Source organism: Leucoraja erinacea, chromosome 37 (assembly GCF_028641065.1).
Source record: "Leucoraja erinacea ecotype New England chromosome 37, Leri_hhj_1, whole genome shotgun sequence".
Taxonomy (NCBI): Eukaryota; Metazoa; Chordata; class Chondrichthyes; order Rajiformes; family Rajidae; genus Leucoraja; species Leucoraja erinaceus.
Window position 1 is genome coordinate 6640119 of NC_073413.1, and position 19303 is coordinate 6659421.

At 42.1% G+C, this 19303-nt stretch overlaps 1 protein-coding gene across 1 annotated transcript; it reads left to right on the top strand.

Annotated features, from left to right (window-relative positions):
• Positions 1–139: 139 nt before the first annotated feature.
• Positions 140–13859, top strand: desi1a (desumoylating isopeptidase 1a). Its single transcript, XM_055663192.1, has 6 exons — positions 140–369; positions 7516–7537; positions 7643–7712; positions 10480–10589; positions 12680–12802; positions 13450–13859. Exons 1-6 carry the CDS (start codon positions 285–287, stop codon positions 13538–13540), a joined length of 501 nt encoding a protein of 166 aa, XP_055519167.1. The 5' UTR covers positions 140–284; the 3' UTR covers positions 13541–13859.
• Positions 13860–19303: the final 5444 nt, after the last annotated feature.

Genomic DNA, 19303 nt, shown 5'->3' on the forward strand with positions numbered 1-19303 from the left:
GAAGGCGGGACAAATCCTTGATTGGCAGCAGGAGTGACCAATGGTCAGTGAGGGGAGTGTCGGTGGGCTGATGAACGGGAGGCGTGGCCAGTGAATTGTGACGGCATGAAGGGGGGGGGGGGGTCTCCGTAAATGCTTCATTGCGAGGCCCCCCCCCCGGGTGCGGTAGCGCCCGCCCGCCCCGCGCTCACAGTGAAACCGCCGCCGGCGTCGAGCGAGTCTGCCCGCCCGCCCCGCTCCGCTCTCACAGTGAAGCCGGCTCCGAGTGAGCGAGTCCGCCCGCGATGGAGACGGCGCCGCACCCCGTCAAACTCTACGTCTACGACCTCTCCCGCGGCCTCGCTCGACAGTTCAGCCCCTTCATGCTCGGTAAGTCATCGCCGGCAAGACGCGGGGTGGGGAAAATCGAGGCCGGGGGGGGGGGGGGGGTTACCGTGTCTAGGCCGCGACGTGCATTTATATTTAAACAAATAATCTTTTATCTCGCATATGGCATATTCATTTGTTGCTGGACCATGTGTGGAGGATGAGCTGTCAAAACCGATCCGTAAAACCAGCACCTGTAAGAAGGAGCTGCAGGTGCTGGTTTACACCGAAGGTAGACGGACACAAAACGCTGGAGCAACTCAGCGGGACAGGCAGCATCTCTGGAGAGAAGGAATGGGTGATGTTTCGGGTCGAGACCCTTCTTCCGTCTTGTGTTTTGTTTTGCTTTAAAATATAACGTGAACTGTATTGGAATCGAGCCCTGCTTTAATAGCTACGTTAAATGGTGTTAACACGACAGGTGTCAGTGTTTAAAATGATGAGCAAATGGTCGCACCGAGTGATGGAAGAAGGGTCCCGACCCGAAACATAAATTCTAGGCAGACAAAAATGCTGGGGAAACTCAGAGGGACAAGGCAGCATCTATGGAACGAAGGGATGGGTGACGTTTCGGGTCGAGATCCTTCTTCAGACTGATCATAAATTCTAGGATCAGATTAAGTTGACTGAATCAGATTAAGCACATTCAAGTCTACTCCGCCATTCAATCACGGCTGATCTTTCTTTCCCTCTCAGCCCCATTTTTCTGCCTTCTCCCTATATATATACCCCTGACACCTTTCCCCTCCACAGATGCTGCCTGTCCCTCTGAGTGACTCCAGCAGTCCCATGTTTTTTAACCAGGATTGAGAGTTCGTTTCATGTCAGAGGTCATTGCCCTTTCGCTCTTCCATGACTCTTTCCCCTTTGCTAATCTACTTGGCATCACCATCGAAACAGCTGGCAAAAGATTATTTGGACATCACTGGAACTTTGTCTGAAAACTTTATTATCTGAAAAGGGAAAGCGAAAGCCAATGTGAAGAGGACTGCCACATATTTCTTGAATTTTCTTTTTTAACAGCTTTCATGTTAAAAAGAACTCTGCCCCTAACTCTCTTGCTAGGTAGTATTCTGCAAAAGGGAGAAAAGTGCTATTCTGTTTGTTTGATCCCAAAATCGTAACCAATTTTGACACAAAAAGAAACTGGAACTTAGTAGTTATATGGTGTCTAATCAGTATTTGCATTTTATGATTTTTTTTCCCCTTAGAGTGGAAAATGACTTGTGTGACTTATTTGCAATATTACTGACTATAGATTAGTAGCTGCGTTGTATTCATTCACAGAATAGTCATTGTATTCGTATAGCAACATGAACGGAGATCTCGGTTTGAACAGTCCAATGCTTTCCTTTCAGCCATCAAGAGTAGCTTAATCATTGTTCACTGCTTCCGTGTGATTGCACTGGAGGCAATATAGCTTCTGTAAAACTGTCTCTGTACCTCAGAATAACTTGTGGATAAAGTTCCTTCGGATGTCTCTTTTTTGAAAGTCATAATAAGACTTTAGACTGAACCATTGACTTTATAGAACAAGAAAAAGATCTGGCCTCATATTCTGTTTGGATAGCTTACAACCCAACTGCATGAATGTTGAATTCACCAATTTTAGGTGATTTTTTTAATCAAATCCTCAAACCTTTTTTTCCCCTTGCCCCACCTGGACACCTGCCTATTTCTCCTCTGAAGAAGGTTTCGATCCGAAATGTTGCCTATTTCCTTCGCTCCATAGATGCTGCTGCACCCGCTGAGTTTCTCCAGCTTTTTTGTGTACCTTCTCCTCGTACCTTCCCCTTCTGATACTTTCCTTCCCCTCCTGATACTTTCCTTCCCCTCCTAATACTTTCCTTCTGTTATTATCTTCTGTTCATTTCTCTGGCATTTGTTCCACCTATCTGCCTGATAACTACCTCCTCGCCTGTGTTAACCTATTTCCAGCTACACTTTGTCCCGCCTCTCTGCTTTTTGCAGCTTTCTTCTCTCTCACCCCATCCCCGCAATCAGTCTGAAGATGGGACTGGTTCTGAAACGTCACCTATCCATGTTCCCCAGAAATATTGCCTGACCTGCTGTGTTACTCAGCACTTTGTGCCCCTATGCCTGCCTTCCTGTCAGTCACAGCTCTTGGTTGTCATTCACCAACATTTCCTTACTGTTTTAAAAGAAAAGCCATAAAAAGAAACTTGACAGCTCTTGCATTCTACTTTTTTATGGATCCATTTTTATTTTTAAAATCTCTTAATTATTCCCTGTAGATCTACAGTTTTAGCCTTCTAGTTGCTTATTCATCAGCCAGAGGCCTTGTACTCTTTTTTTTTTTAAAGATTCATATCACTGCTATGACAGGGCATGATCACAGTGGATTGGCATTTGACCTGTGTAAGTGAACCTGACGCAAATAGCATCAGGTGGAATTGCCCTGTTCTGGAACTGGCCAGGCACTATTTGTCAATGAACTTCTCGTCCCAATTACAAATTGTGAGCAGAACCATGTGGGGTGAGAGGAACAGGAAGGTGCAGTTTCTTGTATTATTAGGCACAGAGTCCATTAAGGAAATGGTGGCACATTTAAAGGAATGTGCAGGAAGGAACTGCAGATGCTGGTTTAAACCTAGAAGCAAAAAGCTGGAGTAACTCAGCGGAACAGGCAGCATCTCTGGAGAGAAGGAATGGGTGACGTTTTGGGTCGCGAAAAATAGCTTAACGGGATAATTATAGAGCTTCGGACCACAGATCATCTGGAGAATGTTAATCGATGAGCAAGTGATTAAAATCATGACTGTATAGATGGTCAGATTCAGAGGAGTAAATGAACAAGTGGGATGAAGGACTCCGGGGCAAGTTGGGCATCTGCAAATCCTACAATATTAACTTTAACAACAACATTCATTTTCTTAGTATCTTTAAAATAACAAAGATCTATCCTTGCCCCTCAGAGTTGTTAAGAAATATTATGTAATCACTAAAAGTTATTTTTGGGGTAGTGATCCAAACCTTGGCCAAATGACTGAAAAGTGCAGTGAATTTATAGATTGACTGGGATGTTAAAGGGAATGGAGAAGAGAGAAAAGAGGTGGAGAGGTTAAAGGAGGAGAGACACCTAACAAGATAGAACATTGGAAGGATGTGTAGGAAGGAACTGCAGATGCTGGTTTAAATAGACACAAATCTGGAGTAACTCAGCGGGACAAACAGCATGCCTGGGTGACGTTTCGGGTCGAGACCCTTCAGCCTGAAGAAGGGTCTCGACCCGAAACGTCACCCATTCCTCTGCCATGATGCTGCCTGTCCCACTGAGGTACTGAAGTCTGAAGAAGGGTCTCGACCCGAAACGTCACCCATTCCTTCTCTGCAGAGATGCTGCCTGTTCCGCTGAGTTACTGAAGACTGAAGAAGGGTCTCGACCCGAAACGTCACCCATCCTTCTTTCCAGAGATGCTGCCTGTCCCGCTGAGTTACTCCAGCTTTTTGTGTCTATCTAGAACAATGGAAGTGCAGGTCTGGTAATATCTAGGTCGTGTTGATGACGGAATTGCTGTTCAAAATGCTGGCCATGTTGAAAGGGGCACTGGGTTGTAGATTGCCTTTGTCACAATCATATGGGTTATCAATTATATCGAGCAGAGTCAACACAGTACTACTGCAACAGTGTAAACCAGGACAAAGCAATTCATTACAACTGAATGAGAAGGGCAGATTTCAGAGGCTGCTAATTGTTCAAGGACTTGGAAAGGGAAGATTTGAAAGGTTGTAGCTGTTAGAAACAGATTCTTCCCTGAGGAAGGTGATATCGGCTGGTTTTGAAAACGGACTGTATCTCGGAGAGCTGTCAATACTAAGTAACATGGAGGCTGAGAAGGGAAGTTGTCAATACTATGGCTTCATTTCATTTTGAAGAGAAGCGAGGCAGGTTGGTCAGGAAAGCATTGGAACAGTTCGGGTAACAAATGTACGGTTGACAGTTTTGGTGATAAACTGAAGCAAATGGAGACAACTGATGCTTTGACAGTTGAATGGAACAACCTTTGTGTGAAGGGATGTGGAGTTGAAAACTCAGCTTGAGATTGTGTGGGATGCCAAACTGGTTTGGTTGAGCCGCAGAACTTCATTTTCCAGATAACTTTAAAGACTTATTATCTAATTAGAGAAGTTGATTACAAAAAATTAAAAAGATAACCTGAAGTGCACTAGAGGGTTAAATTATGAAAGCACTTTGCATAACCTTGGCTTGTATTGGCTGAAAGTTAGCTTGCAGGTACAGCAGGCAGTGAAGAAAGCTAATGGCATGTTACACAGAAAAGCTGGAGAAACTCAGCGGGTGCAGCAGCATCTATGGAGCGAAGGAAATAGGCAACGTTTCGGGCCGAAACCCTTCTTCAGACCCTCCTTCGTATAACCTTGTGTAACCTTCGATTCTCCAGCATCTGCAGTTCCCTCTTAAAAGCTAATGGCATGTTGGCCTTCATTGCGAAAGGATTTGAGTTTAGGAGCAAGGAGGTCCTACTGCAGTTGTACTGGGCCCTGGTGAGACCTGGAGTATTGTGCCATTTTGGTCTCTTAATTTGAGGAAGGACATTATTGCTATTGAGGGAGTGCAGGGTAGGTTCACCAGGTTAATTCCCGGGATGGCGGGGTGACATATAATGAATGAATGCGTCGACTTGGCTTGTATTCACTGGAATTTAGAAGGATGAGAGGGTATCTTATAGAAACATATTAAATTGGATTGGACAGGCTAAATGCAGGAAATTTGTTCCTGATGTTGGGGGAGTCCAGAACCAGGGGTCACAGTTTAAGAATAAGGGGTAGGCCATTTAGGACTGAGGTGAGGAAAAACCTCTTCACCCAGAGAATTGTGAATCTGGAATTTTCTGCCACGTAAGGCAATGGAGGCCAATTCAATGGTTGTTTTCAAGAAAGAGTTAGATTTAGTTCTTGGGGCTAAAGGAATCAAGGGATATGGAGGAAAAAGCAGGAACGGGATACTGATTTTAGATGATCCACCGTGATCAAATTGAATAGCGGTGTTGGCTCGAAGTGCCGAATGGCGTATTTTTCTATGTTTCTATGTTCTATTCACTTGAGTGTTGCAGACTGGGGAGGGGGAGAAGCTGTAACTGTTAACGAGTATTTAGAAGGATGGATATGTGCTGTGGGAATAAAGAATGGGGTCACTTCAAAAGAAGAGCTAGGTCTTGATAAAGTGAATCGGGAAGCAATTTCTTCCTCGTCGAAAGGAAGGAAAAATCTGCAGCACTTTCTCCAAAGAGATGGGGATCCTAGGGTAAAGGTATCAATACATTTTTGTTGGGTCATGGAGGAATAATTAATTTGTTGGGCCTAATTGAAAGGTAGAACAAGACCAGGGGTGAAGGACTTTCTATGTCTAGTTTATTGTCCACATAAAGATAGCAGTCCTTTAATCATGAAGGGAATATTTTGTGTACTAAGGAAAATGTTCTGGCATATGAGGGACAAGTTGTTGCTCCAGTAAATCAAATTTATTTAAAATAAACCCAGAGGTATGGTCCACAAGCAAGTTTTGATTCGGAGATCATTAGCTGAGGAAGTGCATGCACATTGGGTGTATTATTATGTAATACAACCAGTGAAGTGGATGAACAATCCTAACCTGTTTTACTCTTGGATGTGTTTCCTGGTTATTATGGTCTGTGCCTCTCATTGTTTGCAACACAGGCTGTAATGGGCCCCTATTGAAAAATGATGCAATGAATTAGTAATAATCATAATCCACAACAAGCAAAAGTAACCAAAATCTGACCTGAATCTAATTCACATATATATTGTATTGGGTACAGTTCTGTAGTAATGGTGATGGATAAAACCATATTGTATTGTATATTGTACTGCACAATTCATCTATTTTGCACTAGTAATCTGGCAATTTCAAATTGAAGTCTCACTGTGGCCAACTGTGAATTTGAAAAATCTTTTACCAAAAATGTCAGGAATTAAAAAGTGTGACAACAAATATTGGCATTTCATCCTGCCTCTTGTGCTTGGTATGGTATCTGCATGGCTCTAACTGGACAATGATTGTTCATTTCAAGCTGCCCTTTTAAGATATCCTGGCAAACTGTCCAGCTGTATGAAACTGACAAGCAGGTTGCACACCATAGGGGAAATCCCAGGAGGTCAAAACATGTTGAGGGTGAGGACACATTCATGACTATTCAAGTCAGTGACATAGCTTGAGATTCAGGTGACTTTAGTAACTTTTCACCTATCTCACCCATGCTGAGGTTTACAGGCACCTACAGCTATCAGAACCTTGCCTTGATGGTCATTTGTAAAGAGCAAGTAACCACAGATTGAATCAAGGTCATATGTCAATCTGCCATGTATCCTATCATTTTCAATTTAAAGCTCCCATCAGAATGGCCACTCTGTTAATATTTTGGAGGCCAAAAGTACATGTCCACAAGTACCTCTGTTGTAGAAGAGAATGGATATTAAAAGAACTTACTTTAAAAAAAAGTATATGTAAATCTGATATTTCTCACCTGCTAATGTTCTAATTTTAAATTAATTAAGTCAGGACCAGAGTTAAGTGCTTCTTGAACTGTAATCCTTTCTTCAGCTCTAAGTGCATTATTCCACACTCATTTTTGGCATTTCCTTTTCAAGAATCTTGAGTCACTAAAATGCCACATCTACTTTTCTTTCTCTTATTACTATAATCTACCCATTAAAACCTATACCATGTTTGACCTAATTAATTCTCCCTTTTTCTTCAAAATAGCTTTGATCCTTTAATCAAGGATCAAGAATAAAGACTAATGCCTATGTATTACATTTTATATGATGATTATCTGATACTTACCCATCATTAGTCAAGTCTCTGAGTATAGGAGCGTGAAGGTTACACTTGAAATGTGCACCGTTCCAGCCACAGCAATACTTTCTAGTAATGGGATTATTAATTTTGTGAGGGATTTACGATGACATTGCTGAGAATGAAAATCTGTAGCCATGGGGAAGGATTGCATAAGCCTGAGTTTTTTTATTTGAAACGGTGTTTGCCGAGAGGGATATATAATTGTGATATAAAATTGAGGGGAGAGATGGTGAATAGAATGGCCTTATAATTCTGTTCATCAATTGCTGTTTTTTTCTTGTCTTCAACAGGAAAACAACTTGATGGAATATGGTGAGTTAATTCATTTTCATTTTTCAAAATATTTTATCTGTAATAGTGTTGTTTATGAACCTATATTTTAATATATTAAAAACCTTTTGTTTCTGGTCCTCTCAGGCATACTGCAATAGTTGTGAACGGAGAAGAGTTCTTCTATGGTTCTGGTGGAATCGCGAACTGTCAGCCGGTAAGTGTATTCTTATCTTTTACAGAAATATTTGCTTCGGTATAGACTCGCTCTGTTTCAGTTGATTTACTGGTTGACACATACGGAAATCCTGCCATCTAGCCAATGCAGCATCTCTGGACAAAACTCCCATCCTGCCCAACTGGGCAAACGTGACCTTGAACCACTCATTATTTTCTAATGGTAGAAACATAGAAAATAGGTGCCAGGAGTACACCATTCGGCCCTTCGAGCCAGCACTGCCATTCAATATGATTATGGCTGATCATCCAAAATCAGCACCCCAGTAGTTAATACTTCCACCTTCCTTTTTAAAAATAAATATTTTAGAAAATTAAGGAGACGGTCTCCATTTCTCCCCTACACCATGGAATTCTGCTCTGGTGATCTATTACCCCATCAGTAAAATACAAAGTGCTAGTGACATCTGCCCCTGCTTGTTTCTATAGATGCACGGGTACTTGTTTTCCTACCTTGATTCCACCCAACAAACACAACATCCGCCTGAAATTTGTGTCCACATCTTTCAGTCCAGGTAGTTCTGCTATAATGCGATAGTTTCATTCTTAAGAAAACTCGGGTTACAGAAAATCGTGTTGTAAAAACAGTCGTGTCAATGGAGAGAACGGGGTTTCAGACTCTGACTCTACACCAGTTATTTTTCTCCCCCACGGGATTTTTAGAAATGAAGGCCCCTGTTTAATAGAGGCAGTTCTGCTATTCCGACTAGTCTGAAGAAGGGTCTTGTCCCGAAAAGTCACCCATTACTTCGCTCCAGAGATTCTACCTGTCCCGCTGAGTTACTCCAGCATTTTGTGTGTCTCTTTGGTTTAATCATCTGCAGTTCCTTCCTACATAGTTCTGCTCCCATAATGCAAATTGGATATAACGCGATCAATGAATTGGGAAACGGTATTTGCATTACGCTCGGCTAATTGGTTATAACTGTTGGAAATTGGCAAGCAGAATAAATTGCTCTTGGCAGACACCAATGTCTCTTAAGAACACAACCAAGGGTGGCCATTACAATTGACAAGCACTCCACTTCTATTGACTCATGTGCAATGTTACTCTATTAAACAAAGTACACACAGCCTGTAGTATTTTCAGGAACAGATATAAACCCGTAACTATTAATATAACTAGTTTTGAAAATCCTGAGGGGAAAAATAACTCTTATTGGACCCTGAAACTCTAGTCCCTAAGCCCCCTTCATCACCATTGAAACAATTGTTTTTATAACCCGATTTTTAAAATTTATTTTTTTGCATCTGTAGTTGTTTGTTTCTATTTTTGTATGACATGAGATTTCTTGGAAATGCGACTATCACATTGCAGCAGATGACTTTTTATTTATTTTTATTTTATTTTATTATTTTATTTTATTACTGCAAGCTAAAAGTACTAATCGGCCGTAAAGGGGCGGCATACCAATAGAGTTGCTGCCTTATAGCGCCAGAGATCCGGGGTCGTTCCTGACCCCGTTGTCTGTAAAGAGTTAGCATGTTCTCCCTGAGACAGCATGGGTTTTATCCGGGTGCTCCGGTTTTCTCCCACACTCCAAAGATGTGCGGGTTTGTAAGTTAATTGTCTTCTGTAAATTATCCCTAGTGTGTCGGATACTGCTAGTGAATAGGTCATCACAGGTCGGCATGAACTTGGTGGGCCAAAGGGCTTGTTTCCACGCTGTATCTCTAAACTAAACTAAACTAAAAACTAAACAGTTACATTGTTTAGTAGTGTATCATTGCACAAGTGTCAATAGAAGTGATTTGTCAATTACTGAATTAACGTCTGAAGAAGGGTCTCAACCCGAAACATCACCCATTCTCTCCAGAGCTGCTGCCTGTCCTGCTGAGTTACTCTGTGTCTATCTTTTGTTAATTTCAATAGCCACCTACAGTGAAACTGGTATCTGTATTCTTATGAGACAAGGGTATTATGGAAATAGGTTTTTTTTTCACTGCGACTTTTTTTTTTACCAAGACACGTTTCATTTCCTCTCAATTTCCAACGTGACTATTAAGTGGTTCTACAGTTAGCAATCAAAACCACTTCATATCCAACCATAATACAACAATGTTCCAAATTTCATCAGTCCTGTTATGTGCAAATTCACATTATGGCTGAACATGCGTTATTTCAGAACTATCTATACTTTCTTATTTAATGTTCAAAACAACTGTGGCAGAACTGCAGTTATCAAGTTCAGGAATCCTAGCCAATTTCCTTTTCCCTGACCAGGATATTGAGCAGACGGCTCTCCTGGGATTAGCTAATTCGTCATAAACATGAGAATGGAGAGTAGATTACAGAATATAAATGTGGTAATGAGATTGATGGGATTGCTCTAAGAGCTGACATGGGCTTCCTCCTGTGTCATGAGGTAATGTGAGTTGTTTTGGTTACATGTGACCTACAGAGGGAGCGGTATTTTGGAAAGAAATATCGCATTGTTGGCTCCACACCTTGCATCGTTGCATTCCTTTAGGTTTACTGCCCCCGTGCAGTGGCTGCCGGTCGAGAATGCATTTCGTTGTCTCTGTACTGTACACTGACAATGACAATTAAAATTGAATCTGAATCTGAATCTCAGAATCATTTGAAAATTTGATTCCAGTTCTTGTTGGCTCTTCTCTTCCCACAAATTACTGGGATATGGTGATATCCAGAGATAGGGTAATAAGCAGAGCATTTGTACCTTTATTGGATCCAATTACACCTTTGTGCCATGTTGTCTTATTGTTTGTCTTTATTCGATTCCCAGGGTGGGACCTTGCTTGGACCACCAGACACTGTTGTTGATCTTGGTACCACAGAAGTAACTGAGGAATTAATCATGGACTATTTAACATCTTTGGGAGAGTCGTCCTTCAGGTTAGTTCCTAGTTGTTTCTTGTGTTCTCGAAGCACAGACGTGGTATACCCTAGCACCATGTAGTTTTGAGCAGAGGCATAATACCTACCCCTCTTGTCGGTGCCCATCTGTTACTTACGAGGCTTTGACCCATCTTTTTCCAGCTTCTTCCCTCCTAACACAATGACGGAAGGAGGGTCACGACCCAAAACGACGCCTATCTATTTCCTCCACAGATGCTGCCTTATCCTCTGAGATATTCCAGAACCTTGTGTTTTGCTCAAGTTTCCAGCATTTGCGGTTTCTTGTGTCTCCACAAGAACATCCAAATGTCTTTTAGCAGCGTGAACAGTGCCAAAATGTACATTTTTTTTTTAAATCAAAAAAATCTAGGTTTTATGCATCTTTTGTTAATTTCAATAGCCACCTATAGTGAAACTGGTAACTGTATTCGTAAGAGACAAGGGTATTATCGATATCGTTTTTTTTTTTCACTGCAACGTTTTTTTACCAAGACATGTTTCATTGCCTCTCAATTTCCAACTATTAAGTGGGTCTACAGTTAGCAATCAAAACCACTTCATATCCAAAAATGTTGCCATCTGCCGCATTGTAAGTCCATATAGAATCTGGGGATGTGAATGTTACACCTTGCTGCCATTAAGGAATTGCATGCCACAGAAGACTGAACAGCATTTATTAAAAGGGTTTCGGCCTGAAATGTTGCCCATTTCCTTCGCTCCATAGATGCTGCCTCACCCACTGAGTTTCTCCAGCACTTTTGTCAACACAGCATTTATTAAAAGCCTTTTTATCATAATCTTGTCTTGAAAATGTTGACTCGCCATGGGAAAGTTCCACAAGAATTGCTTTATCTGCTGCAGATTTTGATTGATTGAATTAGATTTTGATTGATCACATTAAACAGGGCTTTGAATAACACATGCCATTTCCTCCACCTGTCACCGTCAGTCTGCTGGAGTTCTCCAGCACCATTTTAACTGTAACTTCTATTTCTCATGTTCAGACACGGGCAGATATGCCATTTGAAATATTTATTGCGCTAGCACTCTTCATGTTTTGTTTAATTTAGAGATATAGTGCCAAAAGCAGTCCCTTCGGCCCACCGAGTCCGCACCGACCAGCGATACCTGCACATTAACACTATCTCACACACACACACACACACACACACACACACACACACACACACACACACACACACACACACACACACACACACACACACACACACACACACACACACACACACACACACGACAATTTTTACATTTATTCCAAGCCAATTAATCTAGAAAACCTGTACATCTTTGGAGTGTGGTAGGAAATTGAAGATTTCGGGGAAATCCCAATCAGTCACGCGGAGAAAGAAAAAATCCGTACAGACAGCACCTGTAGTCGGGATCAAACCTGGGTCTCTGGTGCTGCAAGCGCTGTAAGGCAGCAACTCTACCGTGCTGCCAGCTCTTTAGTCTTCAAAGGACGATGAAAAGATGCAACCAACCCATCTCCTTTTCAAGTTTGTGAGTTTATTGTCATTTGTCCCTAATAGGACAATGAAATTATTGCTTAGCACACAGAACATAGTAGGCATTTACTACAAAACTGATCAGTGTGTCCATATACCACAATATAAATATATACACACATAAACAAATAAACTGATAAAGTGTAAATAGCAGATAATGGGCCACCAATAATCAGAGTTTTGTCCGAGCCAGGTTTAATAGCCTGATGGCTGTGGGGAAGTAGCTATTCCTGAACTGGTTGTTGCAGTCTTCAGGCTCCTGTACCTTCTACCTGAGGTAGCAGGGAGATGAGTGTGTGGCCAGGATGGTGTGGGTCTGTGATGATACTGCCAGCCTTTTTGAGGCAGTGACTTCACACTTGGCCACCAGACCCGCTGAGTTACTTCAGCATTTTGTGTCTATCTTTGGTTTAAACCAACATCTGCAGTTCCTTCCTACACATGAATACCATAACAATTGAAATGTTGCCAAAGAGATCTCTTTCTGGGCATCTTAACTTCTACTTTACCTGATTAACTGTTGTGTGGAAACTTTAACTTCAGCCTTTTTGCCGCACACAGGGGAGAATGCTACAAGCTTTTTGAACATAACTGCAATACCTTCAGTAATGAAGTGGCCCAGTTTCTCACTGGAAAGAAGATTCCATCCTACATCACAGACCTGCCTTCTGAGGTTTTATCAACGTGAGTACTTGTTGCCCTTGTTTTTTTGTTATTCTGCTATTTGCTGTGTTCACTTCTGAATGCACTGTTCTGCATTGGGGCACTGCAGGACTTTAAAGACTCGGGGAGCAAAAGTAACATTTATCTGATCTAAGCAGACCCAAGTTCCTGAGTTTGGCCTGTTGGCTATACACAATTAGGCAAAATATCTCTGGTCTAGGGAGGGGGGGTCAGTAGGCTTATCTGCCTGTGTGGATTCCCTATCCTGACTGCAATACAGTGATCAACACTAGAAATGGTGGATGTATGTGAGCTATGATGGCCCTCTTTTGTTATAGTTGAATTTAACCTACAGCATGGAGGCAGGCCATTCGGCCCACCAAGACTACACAGATCACCCATTCACATAAGTTCTCAGTTATCTCACTCGCACACACACGCCATTTTAACAATTCATCTATAATCCTGCATGTCTTTGAGTAGCTGGCAGCATTGCCTGCATTCACTCTAGGCCACAGTAATGTTAAACCACCTGTGCCCAAGAGACCTATATCCTAGTGAGGCATTTGTGCCTCTGAATGGAAGAGTGAAAATGAACAACAAAAACTAACTGGACTTTTTCTGTGTTGCTCTCTCTCTCTCCCTCTCCCTCTCCTCTTGGTTTTCAGTCCTTTTGGTCAACTCATTAAGCCAATCCTCGACTCTGTCCAGATTCAACCAGTGGCAGGAACCAGCATCAATGAGAATAATCGGAGCTAATAGAAGCAACTCCGAGAGCTGCTGTCCGTGAAGACACGTGGTCACCAGCCTCGCAGAACTAAACAGTGATCGCAAGAAAAATGAAGATTTCTCTTCAAGTATCTTTCATCATACCTAACATGTTGAAAAGTGGTAGAAAGTTTCTTTTCTAAAATCTGTTTGAAAAAGTGCATATGCATTGTACACATACTTTACTGAACTTTATAGTGCAATATTTCAATTTTCATGGCCCTTTGTTAGCTGTCTTTGAGTGAATGATGTTACTAGGCACTCATGTGACTTTGCATTCTTTCTTGCAATACAATATTTTTACCCCTATCATCACCTGTCCTCTGGATTCTTCCTAAAATATACCAGCACCTTGGACTTGTTGGTGTTTACCCACTGTAGTGCCAGTATCATTGCCAATGCTTTGAACAATGCAAGAGATAACCTTTCCAGTATCGCCACTGGAGTTATTACTGAATAAATGTGTTCCATAATACTGATTGTGGGGAGGGTAATGTAATTTCAGTCATTATTGCACTTTCATGTCTTAGTTGCTTGACTCAACTTGCTGACCATTTGTATCTTGCTCTGACACGGTGCCATTGATGGAATTTGTTCCAGACTCCATTGTTCTGGAGGTTTCCGATGTCCCCTTCAGTTCAGGATTTTTTACCTTGTCTACCGTTACATCTTGTTGAAGACGGGCCTCTGTGTGCCTTTCCTTCTGGTACAGTTTGTCGGCATTAACTATTTCCATCCCAGTGACATCTTAACGTTCACAGTACAAATCCGTATGAAGTATGGACTAAATATTAGTACTTGGACAACTAACTTTTTTCATTCAATTCTTTTTCATAGGCACTTATTTAAAAAAAATGTTTCTAGTTTGTTAACTCTCTCATTCCACTGACTTCTATCTGACCAAGTCAGGAGTGTACTGCTTCCCAATAAATATTGGTTGAAGGATGGAATCAGGCCGGGTTTCCCAGTTTCAGACTACCTCATTCTCCATTCATCATCACCACCACTGTTCCCACAATTTCTTCCGATTATTTCTGCTGTCCAGAATATGGTGCTGGGGAATGGTTCATGGTTGACAAACAATATTTCCTTTGTAGCTGAGCACTTTGACCACCTTATTAAGTTCCCTTAGGACCCTGTCCCACTGTACGAGGTAATTCAGGAGTTCTCCCGAGTTTTCCCCTGATTCGAACTCGGAGAATGTCCGTAGCGGTCCGTAGGAGTTTGTGGATGTCTCATAGCGGCTCGTACGAGTAAAAAGTAACCGTTTTTTTTCATCACGAGTATTTTTTTACTCGTGGACATTTTTTTTTGCAGGGATGAAAAAACGTCACGAGTTTACCGGATTTGCCCGAGTACCTACTGTTAGCATCACGAGCCGCTACGAGACATCCACGAACTCCTACGGACCCTCTACGGACATTCTCTCAGTTCGAATCGGGAAAACTCGGGAGAACTCTTGAATTACCTTGTACAGTGGGACAGGGGCTTAACTATTCATCCTCTAGGTGGGCATCCTATTTAAGCACATCCCAAGGAGTGAGATGTAGTTGTTTTGCACAGTTTAGCATTTCCATTATTTTTGAGGGTCTTTTAAATAAGCAGGTCAAAAATCATTCCAGTGGTTGAGATCAAACAACAGCAGGTCATCTGATTCCAGGCTTTAAACCTACTCTCCTGACTTCACCAGGACTGTGTTAATTTGGTGTTGCAGCTTAGGACAAAATGTGGGCCAGACTTGCCCAATAGTCACCAGAATGCAGACTCGACCCCGACGGTGATAATGAGATGTTACAGCCCCCACCCCAGTCTATTCCACTGTTGTCTATTTATATTGCCCACTCTCCAAGTGAAGACTTGGGAACAGAGGAGAAATACTGAACAATGAACAGAAACTGTGGGTCCCGATTGTTGGTCATGTTATCTCTACCGTTAGTTTGCAGTAGTAAACTGAGTTGCAACTAATTTTGACTGGATCAACTGGTTTGGTAACTGAATGGTAGCAGGTGTTTTGATGAACAAAATATATTCTGGTGTATTGTGTGAGGGTGTGCAAGTTGTGTTTTTGAAATACATGGAGCTATTGGATGGCCCTGGTCTATGCGGCAAAAGATGCTCTTGATCTTTTTAGGTTGGAAAATAATCATTTCTATGAAAATACTTTTGGTTTTGTAGGTTTGTGGGTCTGCTCCAATATCCTGTTGCTTGATGCCTGCTATGAACTCCCAGAAACACTGGGCTAATTTAAAATATCAACTAACGAAACACTCTGCAGTATGATGGCCATTGAACCCTGGCATCTGACAGTGGATTGGTGTATCTGGAACTGATTGATTTTTTTCCCTTAAGGATATTGTAAAAATCCTTTAGGTGGGGAACGGTTTTCAGCCTCGTGAAATGAAAAGCATTTTTTGCATCCACCTAACATGGGAGTAATGAGGGAGTGGAAACCTGAGCAGTTTTGAGCATATCATAGAATTCCATGACCAGTTATCAATTCACTTCTTGCTGCATCAGTTATATTGTTCAGTCTCATTCTGTTGACTCTCCTCCTTCCAAGCGTTGGTATCACTTTACGGGGTCACTAACTACTGATGCAATTCCACCTTTCCCAATGCCAATTCCCTTGTTCCTCAACCATCAAAGTAAAACGAACATCAGTCCATTTAGCACAGAAAAAGTCAATGAAGTGGGGCAGGTGATGGGAATCACCTTGACCCTGCAGTGGAAGCTGACTTTGTGACCTTGCTTGCTTTGAATTGGATGAACTTGATCTCCACTCTTTATGAAGCTATGAAGGAGACTTTGAAGTTATTTAAGCCTAGCCTGTGACCAGATTTAAATTTGCAGTTTGAACTTTTGCCATCTGCAACAGTTAGAAATGTAGCTGCCACTGGAAAGCAATTACCCAGTTCATAATCAATATAAATGTATCCGCAGCATTTTTGGTGCCCTGCAAGATTGCTCCACCTTATTATTCTAGTGGAATATTTCAGTGTAAACTGAAAGACTGTGACATAAAGCCCCCCTCTCTTTATCTTGAACCATCTCTGTCTAAAGCAATCGACAGGGTAGGTGGTCCTAAAAGCCAAGAGGGTTCATGGGCTCCTGCAACAGCAGGTTAAGGGGAGAGGAGGCGTCTATGAGGTGGGCTTGTTGAGGTTGGCCTTCATGTTCCTGAACCTCGTGTAAGATGACAAAAGATTAGGCAAGGTTTAAAGTCTGAATTGCTATCCAGTATTACTCCCACAATGGCAGACATGAAACTTGGAAGGCCAGAAATGCTCAAATAGTCAAATGCAGCATCTGTGGGGAGAGGAACACATTTAATGTTTCATCTCAATAAGGTCAAACATGACCATAACTGCATAGAGTAACTTGCATTCCAATTTAAACCTTTCCTGGTATAGGTTTTGTGCACAATATTGTTCTCGTTTAATACATTCTGTTTACAGTGGTCTAAATGTTGGTGGTTTCTGTGGCTTATTTTGGTGGACTTCAGCTCTTGCAAACCAATGACTTAGTGCTGCTTAAAGTTACAGAACACAAGGTTGCAAGTCCTTTCAGAGTACAGTACTTCAAATTCGTAAGACAAGGGGGAAACTTTTCTCAGCGATTAAAACTTAGTTTAATTTATTGTTTCAAAGAGGCATTGTCTGGAAGAGGTTGGAAAATGGTGGGATGGCTAGTCAGTACCCATTAAAACTTAATTTATAAATCTGTCATATTTTGCATTTGTGATTCTAATAGGTGTTCATTTTTACTTAAATGGTTATTTAATATATGTTTTAAATGTTCCTTGACTATTCCTTTGGCTGATGATTTGAAATTGTGCTGATTTCACTGTATCCAATTACTCTGGCAAGTTGTGAAACTGCTTACTGCTGGAAATCAGCCCATGTTGCTTGTTGTATTAATTCATCGACAGGCTGTCTGTCAGGTGTAGCAGCTTTGGTCAGGTGTAGCAGCTTTCAGTGCCCATTACTTGCAGACCAACAGTGCCAAGTTTTATCATTCATTATTGGTGAGGTATTTTTTCTTGTATTGATTTGGTCGCTGGGTTTGAATGACTATAACTGCATTGACTTGATGGAAGGGTAGGTGGTTTGTGACACTGCTTGTCTTGTTCTCAGGAGTACTCCTGGCAGCTGGTTATGAGGTGGCATTGTTTAACCTGCATCCATGAGTATCAAAAAATTGTCGTCGGGGAGCTAAATGGGACACCTGGAGTGCCCTGGGGGTATATTTGGAGCTGCCTTTCAAATCTGGTGTTGACAGAACTACAGATTAATTTATGCAACTGTTGCATAGTAGTGTCTCTTTCACAGTGCCCCATGGAGGGCATCTGAGCAGACTTGTAGTGTAATTGTGAAAGGTACTTTGTGAATACCCCAAATTCAATCCTGAATCTCTTCTCTGGAGGAATATGGATGGCCCTGATGTTGATGCTGTGCAGGGTCAAATGCACATTGAAAATGCCCATGCAGTTCATCTCTCCATGGTGCACCCTGCAAATGAGCCGAGAGCTGGAACAATGTGTGGCTTGTATGTGTCTTCTCCATGCTGCTGTCTTGCACTGCCCTGATTCTGCCACTAGAGGCTGCAAGCAGCTTCTTTCCGTATGTAAAAAAACAATACATAATGCTTGATTGTATCTCAGCAGGTCGGGCAGCGTCCCTGGAGAACATGGATAGGTGATGTTTCGAGTCTGGACCGTTATAGCCATCTGAAGAAGGGTCCTGACCCAAAACATCATCTAGCCATGTTCCCTAGGAATGCTGCCTGACTTGTTAATCCAACACTTTGTGTGTTTTTTTTTAAATAAACTGGCATTTGCAGTTTGTTTCTTCTTTCCATACAAACTGCTGGAAGGATAAGGGCCTGTCCCACTTGCGCGACCTTTACAGGCGACTGGCGGCACCCGTGAAAGGTCAGCGAAATTGTCAACGTGTTTAAAATTCAGCGGCAACCAGAAAGACGCTACGACTCTTTGGAGACCTCTCACAACCAAAGGAGACCTCTCACAACCATAGGAGACCTCTCACAACCATAGGAGACCTCTCACAACCATAGGAGACCTCTCACAACCATGGTTGTGAGAGGTCTCCTATGGTTGTGAGAGGTCTCCTATGGTTGTGAGAGGTCTCCTATGGTTGTGAGAGGTCTCCTATGGTTGTGAGAGGTCTCCTATGGTTGTGAGAGGTCTCCTATGGTTGTGAGAGGTCTCCTCTGGTCGTGAGAAGTCTCCAAAGTCGGAGCCTCTTTCTGGTCGCCGCTGAATTTTCAACGTTGAAAATTTCGGCGACCTATCACGGGTGCCGGAGAGGTCGCCTGTAAAGGTTGCATAAGTGGGACAGGCCCTTTACACTGTCTGTTTTAAACTGGAGACTGAGGTGGCAACTTCCAACAGGATTGCTCCTGCATTTTCTTGAATCTTCTAGTGTGGCAGAGTACTGGGATGACCAAAGATTGTATATAAATATACAGGGGATAGGGACAGCTACTAGTTTTGGCACAGTGTAGAGAGAGAGAATGTGTTGGTTTACATCAAGTCCTGTGCAGTTAAACCTGCTCATCGGCAGAACTATTTCAAGGAATTTTTCAGTCTAGTTTTGGGTGCTAATTACATAATATAGACTAACTATGAAGATAATATTAAGAGTGGGGATGGGAGCTGGAGAAGACACAATTTTGAATTGTCAGCAAAGCTAAAATTGTTCTTCAAACTTCATCGGTGCTTTTGGAATGTTTCTT

Coding starts and splice junctions, on each gene's coding strand:
- desi1a (XM_055663192.1), top strand. CDS start 285: ATGGAGACGGCGCCGCACCCCGTCAAACTCTACGTCTACGACCTCTCC. Junction 370..7,515: donor GTTCAGCCCCTTCATGCTCG/GTAAGTCATCGC, acceptor TGTCTTCAACAG/GAAAACAACTTGATGGAATA. Junction 10,590..12,679: donor TTGGGAGAGTCGTCCTTCAG/GTTAGTTCCTAG, acceptor TGCCGCACACAG/GGGAGAATGCTACAAGCTTT.